The sequence below is a fragment of the Equus caballus genome, chromosome 28 (genome assembly GCF_041296265.1).
Source record: "Equus caballus isolate H_3958 breed thoroughbred chromosome 28, TB-T2T, whole genome shotgun sequence".
Classification (NCBI taxonomy): domain Eukaryota; kingdom Metazoa; phylum Chordata; class Mammalia; order Perissodactyla; family Equidae; genus Equus; species Equus caballus.
Window position 1 is genome coordinate 26,302,629 of NC_091711.1, and position 17,768 is coordinate 26,320,396.

At 37.4% G+C, this 17,768-nt stretch overlaps 1 protein-coding gene across 3 annotated transcripts in view; it reads right to left on the reverse strand.

The window, feature by feature from the left end:
* Nucleotides 1-435: 435 nt before the first annotated feature.
* Nucleotides 436-17,768, reverse strand: part of CCDC38 (coiled-coil domain containing 38) — a 52,759-nt gene continuing 35,426 nt past the window's right edge. For 2 of the 3 annotated variants that reach the window (XM_023631840.2, XM_023631839.2), the window contains exons 13-17: nucleotides 16,670-16,805; nucleotides 6,677-6,865; nucleotides 5,487-5,692; nucleotides 3,118-3,211; nucleotides 436-759 (exon numbers count right to left, since the gene is read on the reverse strand). In XM_023631840.2, coding sequence (XP_023487608.1) covers nucleotides 646-759; nucleotides 3,118-3,211; nucleotides 5,487-5,692; nucleotides 6,677-6,865; nucleotides 16,670-16,805 — 739 coding nt within the window. In that variant the 3' untranslated portion in view covers nucleotides 436-645. The remainder of the gene's footprint in view (nucleotides 760-3,117; nucleotides 3,212-5,486; nucleotides 5,693-6,676; nucleotides 6,866-16,669; nucleotides 16,806-17,768) is intronic. The other variant, XM_023631841.2, reaches the window with a different exon arrangement.

Sequence of the window (17,768 nt, forward strand, 5' to 3'; positions counted from 1 at the left end):
GCTAAAATTGAAACATCACCTGAAATAATGATTGTGGATATAGAGTACAACAGAAATTGTGAACTGACATTTGGGCTGAAGGCGTATGGTTTGTTCACTTAACAGAATTAAGTTTTCTGAGCAGTTCCTTAACTGTGAATTACAAACCAGTCTTACACTTATGTTCTGAGAACATAATCTAGTAGTTTTCATTTAAGTTTTAAACTCCTCAAAACCTTTTAGATATTTTATACATTGTTAAAATGTATACTCCACAGTGATAAAATATATACTATGAACTTTCCTGTGGACTGGTTGAAAAAAAAAATAGATCATTTAAAGTCTCATGTTGTCAGAGAATGCCATTATTACACTTTAATGGCCATTCAACATATAGTTACATCAGTAAAGTAACTTTGGATTGATATCCCCAACTGGGACAACTCAAAGTATAGATACAAATGTTTAGCTATATAGAATAATACTTAGGATATGATAATAAAACACTTCAACAAAGGAAATAACTCACATTCCCAATCCTATAACCTTTAGAATAAGGGCCTGTTTTCCTCAAATTGGATAGGCCAGCATATGGGGCAGAATATTGCCATTACTGAAAACCAAATCTACAAAATATGCCGATAATAAATGTCTTACTGCTCCTATTCAAGTGAAAAAATATTCTTCCTCTAGTGATTTTGTTCTTGTATCCTTGACTAAAAATAGTTCTTGTTTATTACCAGATGGAGGTTTTGAGCGATAGACAAGTCGTCTCCCCAGCTGAAACAAAGGAAAAAATACTTAATATTCTTCAGCATAAACATTTTCTATTGAAGTTTAAGTAAAATACTAATATTAACTTGATTTTCCAAGGAATAATATGGCTTAAAATAGTAAGTAATCACAGTTACAAAGAGACTAATAACCTAGTGGATGTCCAACAGGCCAAGGAAAGTTAAGTAATAAATGGAGCACCATAGTATGCAGAAGACAGAGCAATTAGGTTTTATGGGCAAGTGGGGAGATTTAGGTAGTCATCACATCAGTTTCAGATGTGATCAGCCTAGAAAAACATCATGTTTGAGACCAACATTTCATTTCTCAGCAAGTGCCATAGCTAGTTTCTCCTCCATTGTTTAGAAAATAGCGCTGTCTTCTGCTGAACATCAGTTGACTGGCATTTAAAGCTCCTGTATAAACATAAACTTGAGAAAACCATGTGCTGTCTTAAACACTAGTAATCCTGTTGGCTCTTGGAGATGTTCCCACCAAGAGAGGCTTATGGAAACCCCTAGATTCACACCTGTCCATTCTCTCTGGAGCATATACTCACATATACCATACTCTTCATTTTTCTTTTTCAGTCTTTTTTTTCTCCCTTTATTATTTTTGTTTGTTTTGCTCTTATATCTGAATTTTTGTAAATTAAATGGATGAGAAAACTATTCTATTGGACATGAGATTTGATGGGACATTGCCATTGTGTCTCAAAAAGAGCACTGTCTCTAAGTGAGGCTGTCCCCTGCACTGCAGAATGTTTGACATTCCTGGCCTCAGGGAACTAAATGACAGTAGTACTCCTCCCCATCAGAAATGTCCTTAGGGGGCTGGAATACCTGAATTCCTTTTCTAATGTCAGAATTTTATTTTTTTTCACTGTCAGTAATCTCCTTTGTAACCTTTGTTATTACCGCTGTCTGGGAATATTGCCAGTGATGAAGTGTCCTAACTGGTAAGAACTTCTATCAGAGGTCTTCATACATTGTCGACTTAAGCAGATCACTGTTTTTTTTTTTTTCAATTTTCTTCCAGTTTTAGTTTTCATTTTCATTTTTAGGCTGTTAATTCAGTAAGCATTTATTGAGTATCCACTATGTGCCAGGCATTGTGGAAATAAAGGTCATAAAACTCATTCATGGTCTAAAAGGGAAGATGGATAAATTTTTAAAAAATCATTTCAGTTTGGTGGGATTAGTGAATAGTAGTATGTACATGTGGAAGGGCGATGAATGGTTAATTCTGCCTTGGGAGGAGAGAACAAGTCAGGTCATTGTAGGAAGAGTTGGACTAGATAAGTACAGACCCTTTCAAAGATGAAATGCTTACTTAAATAAAATAAGGTAATCATTTTTTTGACATAGAACATATTAATAGTTACCATCCTTCAGAACTTTTTTCAAGTACTTTCCTCAAAAGGCTGGTTTGTGAAGCATACAATAAGCATTCACTACAGGTCAGCTATTACTGTGGTAAGAATTAATGTCCACATTAGCTTTGTAGGTAACCGTGAAATTGTCTTCCTGGAATATATTTCAGACCCTAACCCAGAGGAGGGAGAGTGACATATTGAAACAAAAGGCCCTCCAAGTCCAATGGGGAGTCAGAGGCTGCAAGCATGCAGTGACTGCCCAACCCCAAACTAATTATTGGACAGGTAATCTTGGAATATAAAGAATCTTGGCCAAACTAATTATTGGACAGGTAATCTTGGAATATAAAGAATCTTGGCTTCTGGTCCTGATTCTGCTGCTAAATCTGAAGTGACTCTGGGTAAATCATTTTAACTTCAACTGTTAATCTCATTATTTTTACAGTGTGAGGATTAGAAGACCCTTTCAGTTATATGTAATTCTCTGGGTTCACTATCTGCATTGTTGAGTGAAAGAAGCAAGGTTCATAATTACCAGTTGTAAAAAAAAGAATATATACATAAATACATAGAATATTTCCAGAAGGATGCAGATGAAACGTAGCTGTGGTTGCCTCTAGGGAGGGGAACTAAGGATGACTTAGTTTTCACTGAATACTGTTTTGTATCTTTTGAACTTTGAACCATATTCTTGTATTACCTATCCAAAAATTACTTTTAAAAAATTCTCTGGTTTTATGAACCTGGAGCTAAAGGAAAAGTGGAGAGGGAAGAGGTTTCTTTTAGTAAAAAGTGGGTCAAATGGAGAACTGTAGACCCAGTAATTTCATTTGTTCTAAAAGTAGCAAGGAACCAGAGAGAGACCAACTGAAGCTGTGAGCCAGAAAGATGATTTTACTAAAGTTCAACCTGGATAAATTAGACAGATTTACACCACAGAAGCACTCACACATTGACATAGCTGGACCTATTAATAACAAAACACAAACCTTTTTCTTTGGTTGTGCTACTGCTCTTTCCAGAGCAGCTTTTAGCCTTTCCTCCTGGTGTTTTTGTTTTTCCTTAAGTTTCTCTTCACGCAATCTGTCAAGAGGGAAAAATATTCTTCTAACTATAAATTGCAGAAAGTAAAAAAAGACATCATTACTATTTGGTAATGAACTTTGTAAATTCTATAAGCTCGCCTTTAAGGTTAAATGAAAATGATACTTCATCTTCACCCATAACTATGGCTTCTGATATTCAGGTGAACTCTCAACAACAAATCCTGTTTGTGTTGAAATGGGAAGACATTGCATATCACCATTTTGGAAGACGTAAAATCTACCTAGATCTTGGTCAAAAATAAGCACCTCAGCAAAGCCTTCTCATCACTCTATTTACATTTCAGCACTTTACAGTTAATTTTTACAATGGCCAATTGGATTAACTTCCAGCTACCCGCCCCGCATTTAAACCTTTTTATTGGAATATAACTTATGTGCAGAAAAGTACACAGATCACAAGTGTATAGTTCAATGAATTATCATAAAAGTATTCTTTCTAGTTAATCTTTTTGAATAGTATCTTGAAATTAAGACCAAGGAATGCTATTTGTCTTGTTCTCTTTAGGGTTGTTGTGAAGATGAATGAGATGACCTGTGCAAACTGTGTAATCCAATGCCTGGTGCAGAATAGGCAGTCAATATGTGTTAGCTATTTTACGGACGTATATAAGTAACATTTACTAAACATTTTTTATGCAAAATTAGATATGATGTTAGCTACCTCCAAACCATGGGAAAAATCACTAAAATTATTTTTGATAAGAATGATAAATCATTGGAATTAGATTTGTGTATCACTACTGAAAAGTCGTAATTATACTTTGAAGATAATATTTCCTACTGTAAAAAAGATGCAAGTGCTGTTAGTGTAATCAGTCATAGGTCATCTTATGAAAGGAGTAATCTTTCATTTATAATTTTTTTAAATTTGCTTTATATTCAATAAAATCTCAGCAGATGACCTTAATATATTCTGGACTTCCTTTTTATATGGGGGAAATAGTATCCCCCATATACCAGTAATGTAGTAAGCAATAACAAAATATCTAATGTTAATGGCTAATATTTGAGTTCTTACTATGTGCCAAGCACTTTAGTGCTCTTATATAGATCATTTAATTCTCACAACAACCCTATGAGATAATAAGTACCATTATTACTGCCATTTTACAAATAAAGAGACAGACTTAAAAGAGGTTATGCAGCCTGCCTGAGATCACAAAAGTTGTAAATGGTGGAACCTGGATTGAACCCAGACAGGTCGGCTCTCACGTCCCTGCTCGTGGCCATAGTACTAGTCTGCCTCTCAACGTGTTCTTTTGCTATAACATAAACGTTGTCCCACCTATAAGCATTCTCTATATGCCACATTATACTGGGAATCATATTATATTTATAACAATCATTGCCTCAAAAGTAGTACAGTCGTGCACTGCATAACAACATTTGGGTCAAAGACAGACTGTATATATAACGGTGGTCCCATAAGATTGGTACTATATAGCCTAGGTGTATAGTAGGCTATACCATCTAGGTTTGTGTAAGTACACTGTATGATGAAATCGCCTAATGATACATTTCTCAGAACATATCCCTGTCATTAAGCAACGCGTGACTGTATGGACATGAAATCCTTATTTAGCTCAGTATGGAAGTTTGTAAATCTGCATTTTTCTGAAAGGCCCCAAGCTAGGCAAGGATGTGGGGACGTGTGGGTGAAGGGTGGGGTGTTCCACGGGTGATAATACTGATGAGTCTAGAAAAATGAGTTAATGTATAAATGCTTGTATGTATGTGTTGGCAGTTACACAGTGAGGAAACCCCTCATTGCATGGGTCTAACTTTCAAACAATTTCTTTGTAAATTGAGTCTCCCTGTAGTTTTCCAAAGAAGACCTCCTAATTCTATGCCTTGGGCCTTTCACGAGTGCAGTTCTCCTTCCACGTGATAGCTTTCAAAAATTTTCATATAAGTAGTGAATATTCACCCTGAAAAGTGGCTTTTCCAGGCTAAGAAGACCCCTCACCCATTCCAAACTAGGTCATTTGCCCCTGTTGAACTCTGTTCACCTGGTTCCTTTCCTTCACAGTGCTTATTACCATTGGTAATGACATTTATTTTATAAAAATATTTGATGAATGTGTCTCCCACACTAAATAGCTCTAGAGGAGGGCAGGACTGGGTTTGGTTCCACTGTATCGCTGTTATGTTGATCCTTGCCATATAATAGAGACTTGCTCAATGTGGAATCCAAGCAAAAACAGCTACTCATCTCATTGTCATTCACTATACTTAAAAGACATTAATTGTACTTTTGCCGCCGTTCTTTCTGTTTTATCCTCTCAATTGCCTCCACATTTTCTTTGGGAATGGATTCAATGAGATCACTCAGTTCCACCAGGCGAGACTCTACTTTTACCAGTTTTTGAACTGGGTTGAGGCTGCCAACCTCCCCATCTCCAATGCAGACTTTGTATACTTGATTAATTTTTTTGCTGAGAGATTCTATCAGTTTTTCCTGAGATTGAGAAGAAAAGGAGAGCAGAAAACATAACATTTCATCACTTTTTGCTTATTCATTCAATAAATGTAAAATTCCATTTTACTGTATTATGATGAAAAGGCCTTTAAATGCTACTGAATGTTTACTTTTTAAAAATAACTTTAATACTATGTAGCATAGTGAGAAAATGCAACAGTGATATATCATTTATAGTCAAATTATTACTGTAGTAACACCTTGGATTATGTTCTTTTAAAATATTCCAGTCTAGGTATGAAAAGTAATTATAGTAAAAATATCTTTTAGCTTGAATTTTTTTTTGTATCTGATTCCCTGCACAGTCAAGTAGAGGCAACATAAACACTTTAAATCCTTTTTTGCCACTCCAGTACATTTCCTTGCAGCATAGCATGTGAGCTCCCTTTTTTGCACTTATTACTCTACTCGCTAAAATTATAATCATCCTTCATGAGTTATTTGCATACATGCCTTATGTCCCCTTCTAGACTGTAAGCATCTGGAAGGCAGGAGCTATTTCTTTTCTTGCTGGTGTTTGTTTTTTTTTTTTTCTTTTTTTGAGGTAACATTGTTTTATAACATAAATTTCAGGTGTCTGTCACTATATTTCAACTTCTGTATAGACTATAGCGTGTTCACCACCAAGTCTAGTTGCCATCCATCACCGTACACATATGTCCTTCATCTCTTGCCCTCCCCCAGCCCCTTCCCCTCTGGTAACCACCAGTCTGTCCCAGGAGCTATTTCTTTTGTTTACCACTTAATATCTAGAGCAGCATCTTGTACATAACTATGGACTTAATAAATGTTTGCTGAATAAATGACTGAGTGTATTCTCTCAGAGGAACAGAAAAGTTACAAGCAAATGGATTCCGGGCCAGCCTACAAAAGCCTTTTGAGGGGCTTGCACTCTCTACTGGGAAGCCATTGCAGTATTCTAGTCTAAGCAGAGTCTGAGACCAAACCTTCTCATCCCTGTACCTGGCCACTGCTCCGTCTTAACTGTTGGTAGAGATGCTCGAGCTTGTAGGTAACGTGTTTTGGTACCTTAAGAATATTCTCATTCTCTGTCTCCTCTTTGTACCTGGCATTCGCAGTTAAGAGGATCTCAATAAACTGCTGGGCCAAGTAAGTCGGTCTCCGGGTAGCATGCTGCCCCCATGCCTGCTTCTGCTCAAGAAGATGAGAATCACCATAAAGCCAAAGACAAATAACATTCAAGACAGATGTAGGAGCCATGGGAAACCCTTCCTGGAATCAGATTCCTTACAGAGCCACCAACACTTAATTACAAGTCAAGATCTGTTACCAATAGTTCCAACAGCTTGTCTTTCCCACCTCCTAATTTAACTGCCTTTCTGATGATCCTGTTTACCATAAAGCCCCCCCCTTTTCCTCTCTAAAGTAACACTGTATTTCTTATTTATATTAAAACATATTCCTTTTAGAAAACTTGGAGTACAAAATAATATAAAAGGAAAAAGTAAAAAAACAAAAGTTCTTTTGCTACAAGCTTTTTTTCTCTTTCTAAATAACACTTATTGTATTTCCTATTTATGTTAACAATACATTCCTTTTAGAAAACTTTAGAAATGCAGAAAAATATAAGAGGAAAAAAAGTAAAAGTAATCCATCAAGGGGCTGAAATGTACATTGAATATGAAAAAGCAATGTTGCTGCAATGTGAGTCATATTTTTAAAAATATATTAAATACTGGTTCTGAGAAAAAGCAACTTTAATATGAGAATGGTTAGTAGTTGATGGAAATTTCTGGAGGAGACCTCTGGAACTCTTAGTTTTACAGGTGGTTGGGCAATGGCCTTTCAGACGTATTTTTCTTTTTTTCAAGATAGCGTTTTTTCTTTTTACGTTCCTGCTGTGAAACAGGAAGGGAAAAGACAAGGAAAGAGATTTTCTTAACAAGGTAAGAACGGCATAAGAAATAGGATTGGGGAATGAAGTTAAAGAAAATACTCATGTATGAAAAAGAGATTGAGGGCCTGGCCCAAGAGAGCAGAAGGGCCAGGAAAAAGGTGGCTCAAGGCACAAGCCTACTGATGACAGAGAAGCCAAGTGTGAGTCCAATCCCTGGAACTGCCACTAGGTGGCAGGCCCAGCGCAGATCTTAGAGAAGGGGCTACAAGGCTGCAAGGGATGGGAGGAGCTCCTGCTGCTTCACATTGTGGAAGACTGAAGGCTTGGATAAGAACTTCGGATGCCCTCCAACAGTGGATTGGAAATGATCTGACCAGAGCAAAGTTTAGGAGGAATAATTGTATCAAAACTGGATGGGGGAGGGAAGGGATGTCTAGATGTCATTTAAAGTCCTTTCCAACTCAAGGATTCTGTAATTCTAATCCATGTCACATTCTGCTGTGTGCTGACTATAAACAACTCTCCCCGATGAACTGGATCAGCTGCCTATTTGAAAGAACGGTAAGCCAGAGATGAATACATTCTGCAAATTGAACATGGAATAATATTCCATTTCATGTTCAATGAAAGTGAACAAACAACTGCCACACCAAACAACACGGATGAGTCTAACAAACATAATGTTGAGAGAAAGAAGCCAGATAAGCCAGACATACATGATTCCACTTACGTAAAGTTCAAAAACACGAAAGCTTATTGATGGTGAGAGAGATCAGGATAGTGGTCACCTTTTTTTTTTTTTTAATGAGTTAATGATAGGTTACAATCTTGTGAAATTTCAGTTGTACACTAATGTTTGTCATTCGTGTTGTAGGTGCACCATTTCACCCTTTGTGCCCACCCCCCACTCCACCTTTCCCCTAGTAGCCACTAATCTGTTCTCTTTGTCCACATTTTTAAATTCCTCATTATGAGTGGAGTCATACGGAGATTATCCTTCTCTAACTGGCTTATTTCACTTAACATAATTCCCTCAAGGTCCATCCATGTTATTGCAAATGGAATGATTTTGTTATGTTTTACAGCTGAGTGGTATTCCATTGTATATATATATAGCACATCTTTATCCATTCATCTGTTGATGGGCACTTAGGTTGCTTCCATGTCTTGGCTATTGTAAATAATGCTGCAGTGAACATTGGGGTGCATAGGACTTTTGGAATTGCTGACTTCAAGCTCTTTGGATAGGTACCCAGTAGTGGAATGGCTGGATCATATGGTAGTTCTATTTTTAATTTTTTGAGGAATCTCCATACTGTTTTCCGAAGTGCCTGCATCAGTTTGCATTCCCACCCGCAGTGTATGAGGGTTCCTTTTTCTCCACAACCTCTCCAACATTTGTTACTGTTAGTTTTAGATATTTTTGTCATTCTAATGGGTGTAAGGTGATATCTTGGTGTAGTTTTGATTTGCATTTCCCTGATTATCAGCGATGATGAGCATCTTTTCATGTGCCTATTGGACATCCATGTATCTTCTTTGGAGAAATGTCTCTTTATGTCTCCAGCCCATTTTTTGATCGGGTGGTTTGATTTTTTGTTGTTGAGTTGTGAGAGTTCTTTATATGTTATGGATATTAAGCCTTTGTCAGATATATGACTTGCAAATATTTTTTCCCAGTTAGTGGGTTGTGTTTTTGTTTCAATCCTGTTTTCATTTGTCTTGAAGAAGCTCTTTAGTCTGATGAAGTCCCATTTGTTTATTCTTTCTATTGTTTCCCTTCTCTGAGAAGACATGGTGTCCGAAAAGATCCTTTTAATACTGATGTCAAAGAGTGTACTGCCTACGTTTTCTTCTAGAAGACTTATGGTTTCAGGTCTCACCTTTAGGTCTTTGATCCATTTTGAGTTTATTTTGGTGAATGGTGAAAAAGAATGGTCAATTTTCATTCTTTTACATATGGCTTTCCAGTTTTCCCAGCACCATTTGTTGAAAAGACTTTCTTTTCTCCATCGTAGGCCCTCAGCTCCTTTGTCGAAGATAAGCTGTCCATAGATGTGTGGTTTTATTTCTGGGCTTTCAATCCTGTTCCATTGATCTGTGCACCTGTTTTTGTACCGGTCCCATGCTGTTTTGATTACTGTAGCTTTGTAGTATATTTTGAAGTCAGGGATTGTGATGCCTCCCGTTTTGTTCTTTTTTCTCAGGATTGCTTTAGAAATTCGGGGTCTTTTGTTGCCCCATATGAATTTTAGGATTCTTTGTTCTAATTCTGTAAAGAATGTCATTGGGATTCTGATTGGGATAGCGTTGAATCTGTAGATTGCTTTGGTAGTATGGACATTTTAACTATGTTTATTCTTCCAATCCATGTACATGGAATGTCTTTCCATCTCATGTCATTGTCCAATTCTCTCAGAAAGGCCTTGTAATTTTCATTATATAGGTCCTTCACTTCCTTAGTTAAATTTACCCCGAGGTATTTTATTCTTTTTGTTGCAATTGTGAATGGTATTGTGTTCTTGAGTTCTTTTTCTGTTAGTTCGTTATTAGAATATAGAAATGCTACTGATTTACACAAATTGATTTTATACCCTACAACTTTGCTGTAGTTGTTGATTACTTCTAAGAGTTTTCCAATGGATTCTTTGGGGTTTTCTATATATAAGATCATGTCATCTGCAAACAGCGAGAGTTTCACTTCTTCCCTCCCTATTTGGATTCCTTTTATTCCTTTTTCTTGCCAGATTGCTCTGGCCAGGACCTCCAGTACTATGTTAAATAAGAGTCGTGATAGAGGGCATCCTTGTCTCGTTCCTGTTTTCAGGGGGATGGCGCTCAGTTTTTGCCCATTGAGTATGATGTTGGCTGTGGGTTTGTCATATATGGCCTTTATTATGTTGAGGTAGTTCCCTTCTGTGCCCATTTTGTTCAGAGTTTTTATCATAAATGGCTGTTGGATCTTGTCAAATGCCTTCTCTGCATCTATTGAGATGATGATGTGGTTTTTATTCCTCAGTTTGTTGATGTGGTGTATCACGTTGATTGATTTGCGGATGTTGAACCATCCCTGTGTCCCTGATATGAATCCCACCTGATCAGGATGTATGATCCTTTTGATGAATTGCTGAATTCTGGTTGCCAAAATTTTGTTTAGAATTTTTGCATCTATGTTCATCAGTGATATTGGCCTGTAGTTCTCTTTTTTCGTGGTGTCCTTGTCTGGTTTGGTATCAGTGTGATGTTGGCCTCATAGAATGTGTTAGGAAGTGTTCCATCCTCCTTAGTTTTTTGGAATAGCTTGAAAAGGATAGGTATTAAATCCTCTCTGAAAGTTTGGTAGAATTCCCCAGGAAAGCCATCTGGTCCTGGGGTTTTATTCTTTGGGATGTTTTTGATTGCTGTTTCAATCTCTTTCCTTGTGATTGGTCTGTTCAAATTGTCTGCTTCTTCTTGAGTGAGCTTTGGGAGATTGTAGGAGTCCAAGAATTTATCCATTTCCTCTAGGTTATCCATTTTGTTGGCATATAGTTTTTCGTAGTATTCTCTTATAATCTGTTGTATTTCTGCAGAGTCTGTTATTTCTCCTCTTTCATTTCTGATTTTGTTTATTTGAGCTTTCTCCCTTTTTTTCTTTGTAAGTCTGGCTAAGGGTTTTTCAATTTTATTTATCTTCTCAAAGAACCAGCTCTTTGTTTCATTGATCCTTTTTACTGCCTTTTTCGTTTCAATAGTATTTATTTCTGCTCTGATTTTTATTATTTCTCTCCTTCTGCTGACTTTGAGCTTTATTTGTTCTTTCTCTAGTTTAGTTAGGTGTAGTTTAAGATTGCTTATTTGGGATTTTTCTTGTTTGTTAAGATGTGCCTGTATTGCGATGAATTTTCCTCTTAATACAGCTTTTGCTGTATCCCATATGAGTTGGTATGGCATGTTATGATTTTCATTTGTTTCCAGGTCTTTTTTGATTTCTTCTTTAATTTCTTCAATGATCCATTGCCTGTTCAGCAGTGTATTGTTTAGTCTCCACATCTTTGTGCCTTTCTCAGCTTTTTTCTTGTAATTAATTTCTAGCCTTATAGCATTATGATCGGAGAAGATGCTTGTTATTATTTCAATTTTTTTAAATTTGTAGAGGCTTGGCTTGTTTCCCAACATATGGTCTATCCTTGAGAATGTTCCATGTGCACTTGAGAAGAAGGTGTATTCTGCTGTTTTAGGATGAAGTGATCTATATATGTCTATTAAGTCCAATTGTTTTAGTTTTTCGTTTCGCTCCACTATTTCCTTGTTGACTTTCTGTCTGGATGATCTGTCCATTGATGTGAGTGGGGTTTTGAGGTCCCCTACTATTATTGTGTTGTTTTTAACATCTTCTTTTAGGTCTGTTAATAGTTGCTTTATGAACCTTGGTGCTCCTATGTTGGGTGCATAGATATTTATAAGCATTATTTCTTCTTGATGAAGTGTACCTTTGATCATTATATATTGTCCCTCTGTGTTTCTCTTTACCTGCCTTATTTTGAAATCCATTTTGTCTGATATAAGAATTGCGACACCTGGTTTTTTTTTGCTTGCTATTAGCTTGAAGTATTGTCCTCCACCCCTTCACTCTGAGCCTGTGTTTGTCCTTGGGGCTGAGGTGTGTTTCCTGGAGGCAACAAATTGTTGGATCTTGTTCTTTAATCCATTTTGCCACTCTGTGTCTTTTTATTGGAGAGTTCAATCCGTTTACATTGAGAGTGATTATTGATGCATGTGGACTTAATGCTTTTAATCTGTTGCTCATTGTCTGGTTTTCCTGCATTTCTCTTCCTGTGTGCTTTAGCCTACCCATTTAATACTGCAATTTCTTATGCTGGGTTTCTTAGATTTTTCTTTATTTTTGTTTTGTGGCTCTGTTCTGTTTTTTAGTTTAGTGGCTACCCTGCAGTTTGTATTTAGAATCTCATGTATAATATAGTCTATTCTCTGGTGGTCTCTTACTTACTTGGCCTAGACTGATTTAGTCCCTTGGCTCTTCTCCTCCTAAATTATTATTTTCATTTCTTATTCCTACTCGTGGTTATGAGTTTGTAGTTAGAGTGATAAGATCATCTTTGCTTTGGCAGTTTCCTTACCTTTATCCTAATGCTATAGTTGAATATTTGCGATCCTATTCTGGTTCTATCTATCTGTCTCCCTACTCTGTGGTTTGTGACCCTTTTCTCCGTTTTTTCTTTTTTCAGGTATGAGAGCCTTCTTGAGGATTTCTTGTAGTGGAGGACTTTTGGTTACAAAATCCCTTAACTTTCGTTTGTCTGGAAAAGATTTAATTTCTCCCTCATATTTGAAGAATATTCTTGCTGGATAGAGTATTCTTGGCTGAAGATTTTTATCTTTTAAAGTTTTGAATATGTCACTCCATTCTCTCCTAGCTTGTAAGGTTTCTGTAGAGAAATCCGCTGAAAGTCTGATAGGAGTTCCTTTGTAGGTTATTTTCTTCTGTCTTGCTGCCCTGAGTATTCTTTCTTTGTCTTTCATTTTTGCCATTTTTACTACTGTGTGCCTTGCAGTAGGTCTTTTTACATTGACAAATCTAGGAGATCTGAAAGCTTCCTCTACACACATTTCTCCCTCAATCCCTGGATTTGGGAAGTTCTCTTCTATAATTTCATTAAGCACACTTTCTGCTCCATTTTCCTTTTCCACGTTCTCGGAAATTCCTATGATCCTTAAATTCTTTCTCCTCATTGAATCCGCTATCTCTTGGAGGTTTTCCTCATTTTTAAAAATTCTTAGTTCTCTTTCTTCCTCTGTCTGGAGCCATTCAGCCTGTCTATCTTCGATTATGCTAATTTGCTCCTCTATAGTGTCTATACGGGCATTCAGGGAATCTGTATTCTGTTTTATCTGGTCCATTATGTTTTTCATCTCTAGTAATTCTGTTTGATTCTTTATAATTTCAATCTCTTCTGTGAAGTAACTCCAGAACTTGTTGGCTTGTTTCTCTATCTTTCTCTCTACCTCATTGAGTTTTTTGATGATAGCTACTCTGAACTCATTTTCACTTAGTTTACTTATTTCCAAGTCCTCAGGACTTAATTCTGTGTTTTTATTGTTTTCCTTCTGGTGTGGAGCTTTTATAAATTGCTGGATGGTAGAGGAGCAGTTTTTTCACATGATGGTAGAATTCGGTTGCAGTTACAGCCTGTCGCCACTAGAAGGAGGTCGAGAGCTACACGTTCTGAGCCCTCCACCTTCGGGGAAGATGGCGGTGCCCAGCACGGTTTGCTGGGGTGAGGAGGGATGGTTTCTCTCGTGCGCCAATCTGGATTCAGATCAGCTCTGTTCTCTGGACTCCTGGGGCCCTGGCTTTATGGGGTCCCCGCACACAGAAGCTTTCCCCCGTCAGCGGGTTTCCACTGTACCGGCAGCGGGAGTCCTCGACGATCCCCCAGTCGTGCAGCCCCTCCCCTGCTCCTTCCCACACCTGCGGCAGTGATCCCATTCTCTAGGGGAGGGAGCAAAGTTCTCTCCTACCCCGTTCCAGCTCCTCCAAGGCCTGCTGCAGCGACTCTGTCCTCCATCTTTTTGGTGCTGTAGGTCTCTTACGGTCTGGCATTAGGTTTATTAGCTGAAATTCAGTTTTTTTCCAATCCTTTGTTGTAGTTTGGAGGGGAGAGAGTCCCGGGTCAGCTCACCCTGCCATTTTGCTCTGCCTACCTTGAACCAGGATAGTGGTCACCTTTGAGGGGTGGTAATGACTGGAAGGGAGCATGGAGGAAGCTTCTGGGGTGCTGATAATGGTCTATTCCCTGATCTGGAGGGTGGTACATGGGTGCATGTTCACTTGAGGAAATTCCTTGAGATAGGTGTTAGATTTGCACTATTCAATATTACATTATGGTACTTGAATTTAAAATTTTAAAGGGGGCTGGCCCCGTGGCCGAGTGGTTAAGTTCGCGCACTCTGCTGCAGGCAGCCCAGCGTTTCGTTGGTTCGAATCCTGGGCGCGGACATGGCACTGCTCATCAAACCACGCTGAGGCAGCGTCCCACATGCCACAACTAGAAGGACCCACAACGAAGAATATACAACTATGTACCGGGGGGCTTTGGGGAGAAAAAGAAAAAAAATAAAATCTTTAAAAAAAAAAAAAAAGTATAATATTGAGTCAGTGATAAATGTTTTTAGGGGATTAAGTACAGTTAGAAGTGTGGAAGTTTTGAAAGAATAAAATACTTATAGATAGCTCCAAAGTATGATAATTTATGAATATCAAAATAAGGTGCATCTATATTTACTCAAAAGGGATTATATTTTACACATTTTGAGATCTGAAAGAATGAGAGTGGAGAAGCAGGAAAATTCTAAGTAAAGAATACTTTTCCTCTGCCAGTTTTACTTCTCTGCCTCTCCTCCACCCCAGCATTTCGCATCTCTGAGAGATGCTACAAATTATTAGCCCCATTTTCCCAGAGTGTGCAGCATATGAATTTTGTGACTAAAATTTCAGTCTTTTAAAAACTAATTTTCAGATCAATTGTTACCTTCTCTGCTTAGGGATCTGATTGCCTCTAAGTTTAAGAGTATTGAAAAACACCACTTTTTTTCATAGCCACCCTAAATTTGGATGAAAAGGGCTTGGGATGGGGGGTGGATATCACCGATATTTATCTGACATTTTTCATGTCAATTAGTTTGAGATTTAAAACAGAACTGAAGGGTGAAAACAACCCAAGTGTTCATAAACAGATGAATAGATAGATAAAATATGGTATATAAGTACATAGAATATTATTGAGCCATAAAAGAAGTTAAATTCTGATATGTGCTATAACATGGGTAGAAACATGCTAAGTGAAATAAGCCAGACACAAAAGGACTATTATATGATTCCGTTTATATGAGGTACCTAAAATAGGTAAGTCTCTTTTTATTTAGAGACGGAAAGTAGAATAGAGGTTATCAGAAGTTGGGAAGATAGGGGAATGGAAAATTATTGTTTAGTGGACACAGTTTCTATTTGGGATGATGAAAAACTATAAATAGTGATGATGATTACACAATATTGCAAATATACTTAATGCCACTGAATCGTACACTTAAAATGGTTAAATGGTGAATTTTATGTATATTTTACCACAAAAAAGTAAACAAAAATCAGCACTGAAGAGCTGAAAGATGACTCTCATCACACTGCTTCCTCTAGCAGTGCATGACCCCATCCCCTCCTGACTTAGGGTGCTCTCCCACCCTAGGAAATGTCTGTGTGAAGGAGCCATACATAGTTGGGCTTTTTGTAACCCTGGTAGGGGAGGACAATCATCTGATAGAGTTCTCCCAAATCTACCTCTGTTTGAAAATCAAGTTCATAATCATAAATGTGATTATTAATCTCACATATGAGCTTTGAATTTTTATTTCATTTGAGATTTTTATAGGGAAACCAGTGTTAGCTGGAGTTTGTTGTGGGTCTAGAAACTAACCTTTCTAACTGAACATTCATTCAACAAACATTTATTGAGCACTTACTTTATAGGGACAGTAAACTTAGCTAATTAGGAAGGGTAGGACAGTCCCTGCCCTTGAGGGGTTTGCATCCAGCTGAGAGAGACAAACGTATAAATAAATAAGTACACTAGTGTGTGTCACAGGTGATTTGATGCTGGATCTATCTGTGCAGGCCCAACAAGACCAAAATCTAGTACAAGCTCAGTCTCGGCAGATATTCCATTCAGTGTTGATTCAGTTTCCTCTGTATTATTTGCTCTTCAAATTATTACCAAAATGATCACCAGCATTGAACTACTTGGTATGTATACACTCTGACTAAAAGAAGTGTATTTATAGGGGGGAAATCTAAACATCATACTTTCTAATAATTAGAGCAGTATTCTAGGAGAACCCCAAGGCCAATTCAATGCTTTCTATCTACTATGTAAATTGACTATTATATACTGACAAGATAATTCCAAGCTGATTTTCTGCCTCTATCATCAACCCAGGACTTGTGGTTTGCTTTAATTCCCCCATTCCAATGCTTAGTACACAGGGAATGCAAATTATTATTATTATGAGCCAAAATAAAATTACCATAGGCAAAGAATGATTACCTGGGCATCTGAATTAAATTGTCCAAAACTAAATAGCCTGGACCTTAATTCCAGTTCTGCTGCTTTTTCCTCTTCTCTCACACAGTTAGCTTGAAGCATTTTCTTGTGCTTCAAAAGAAACTCTATGTTGTTATTTCTATTGCAAAAGAAGAAAGAAAGCTTTGTCTGTAATTTATGGTTTAGTGAAATAAACTATCAGTCAGGAGCTTCAGCACTCCTTCCAGATCATGTGTCAACATCCTATGTCTAACAAGCCAAATATGAATTTCTATTTTAAGACGTTGCTAAAGTACATGCAACTTTTCAAGTTAAAATGAGAAAAATAAATGCACAGACGCTGCCTTTAACTTCCATCAGGAAGCATTTTCTTCCCGTCCCCTACTTTTGTGGTTCCGTGGAGTCCCCCAAATAGAAAGCAGCAGAGCTGAGTTGTCAGGAACCCAAGTTGTGGTGTGACCTATTATGTCAGTGTTCTCAAACCTGGCTGATAATCAGAATATCTGGGGAGCTAAGGGGAAAACAGAGACTCCTGACTACCTCACCTAGAGATTCTGGTATAGATCTAGAGACAGAATCTGACATCAATCACTTTTTCTTGCCTATCCATACCCACCTTGCCCCCCAAAATCATATTGTCAGGAGTAGGGGCACCATATGCTGTGAGGATTGGGAGAAAGGAGACAAGGATTAAAAGGATCCAGTAGCCATAATGGGTGGCTGTGAGATTATGATTTTTAAGTTCTTAACTTCTGAACCAGTTAATTTGTTCTGAAGTTCAATGTAGTTTGACCTACTGTTTAAGACGGCCATCTTCTGGCCCAGAAAACTGTTCTGAAAAAGGTTCTACACACTTTTATAATGGGTAGATACAAAGATCTATTATCTATGACTCAAAGCTATTTTCCAAAATTGTAATGTAAAATTTGAGAGTAGGAACGAATTTTGTGAGTCATCAAGTCCAGCCTCCTTGCCCTGACAGAAATCCATTTTTATAATGACCCCAATATATCAATATGTACATTATAAAATGATATTTAAGTCACCAAAAAACTGTTTTGCTGAAAGTCACAGCCAAGGAAAATGCATTTATTAGTATTAT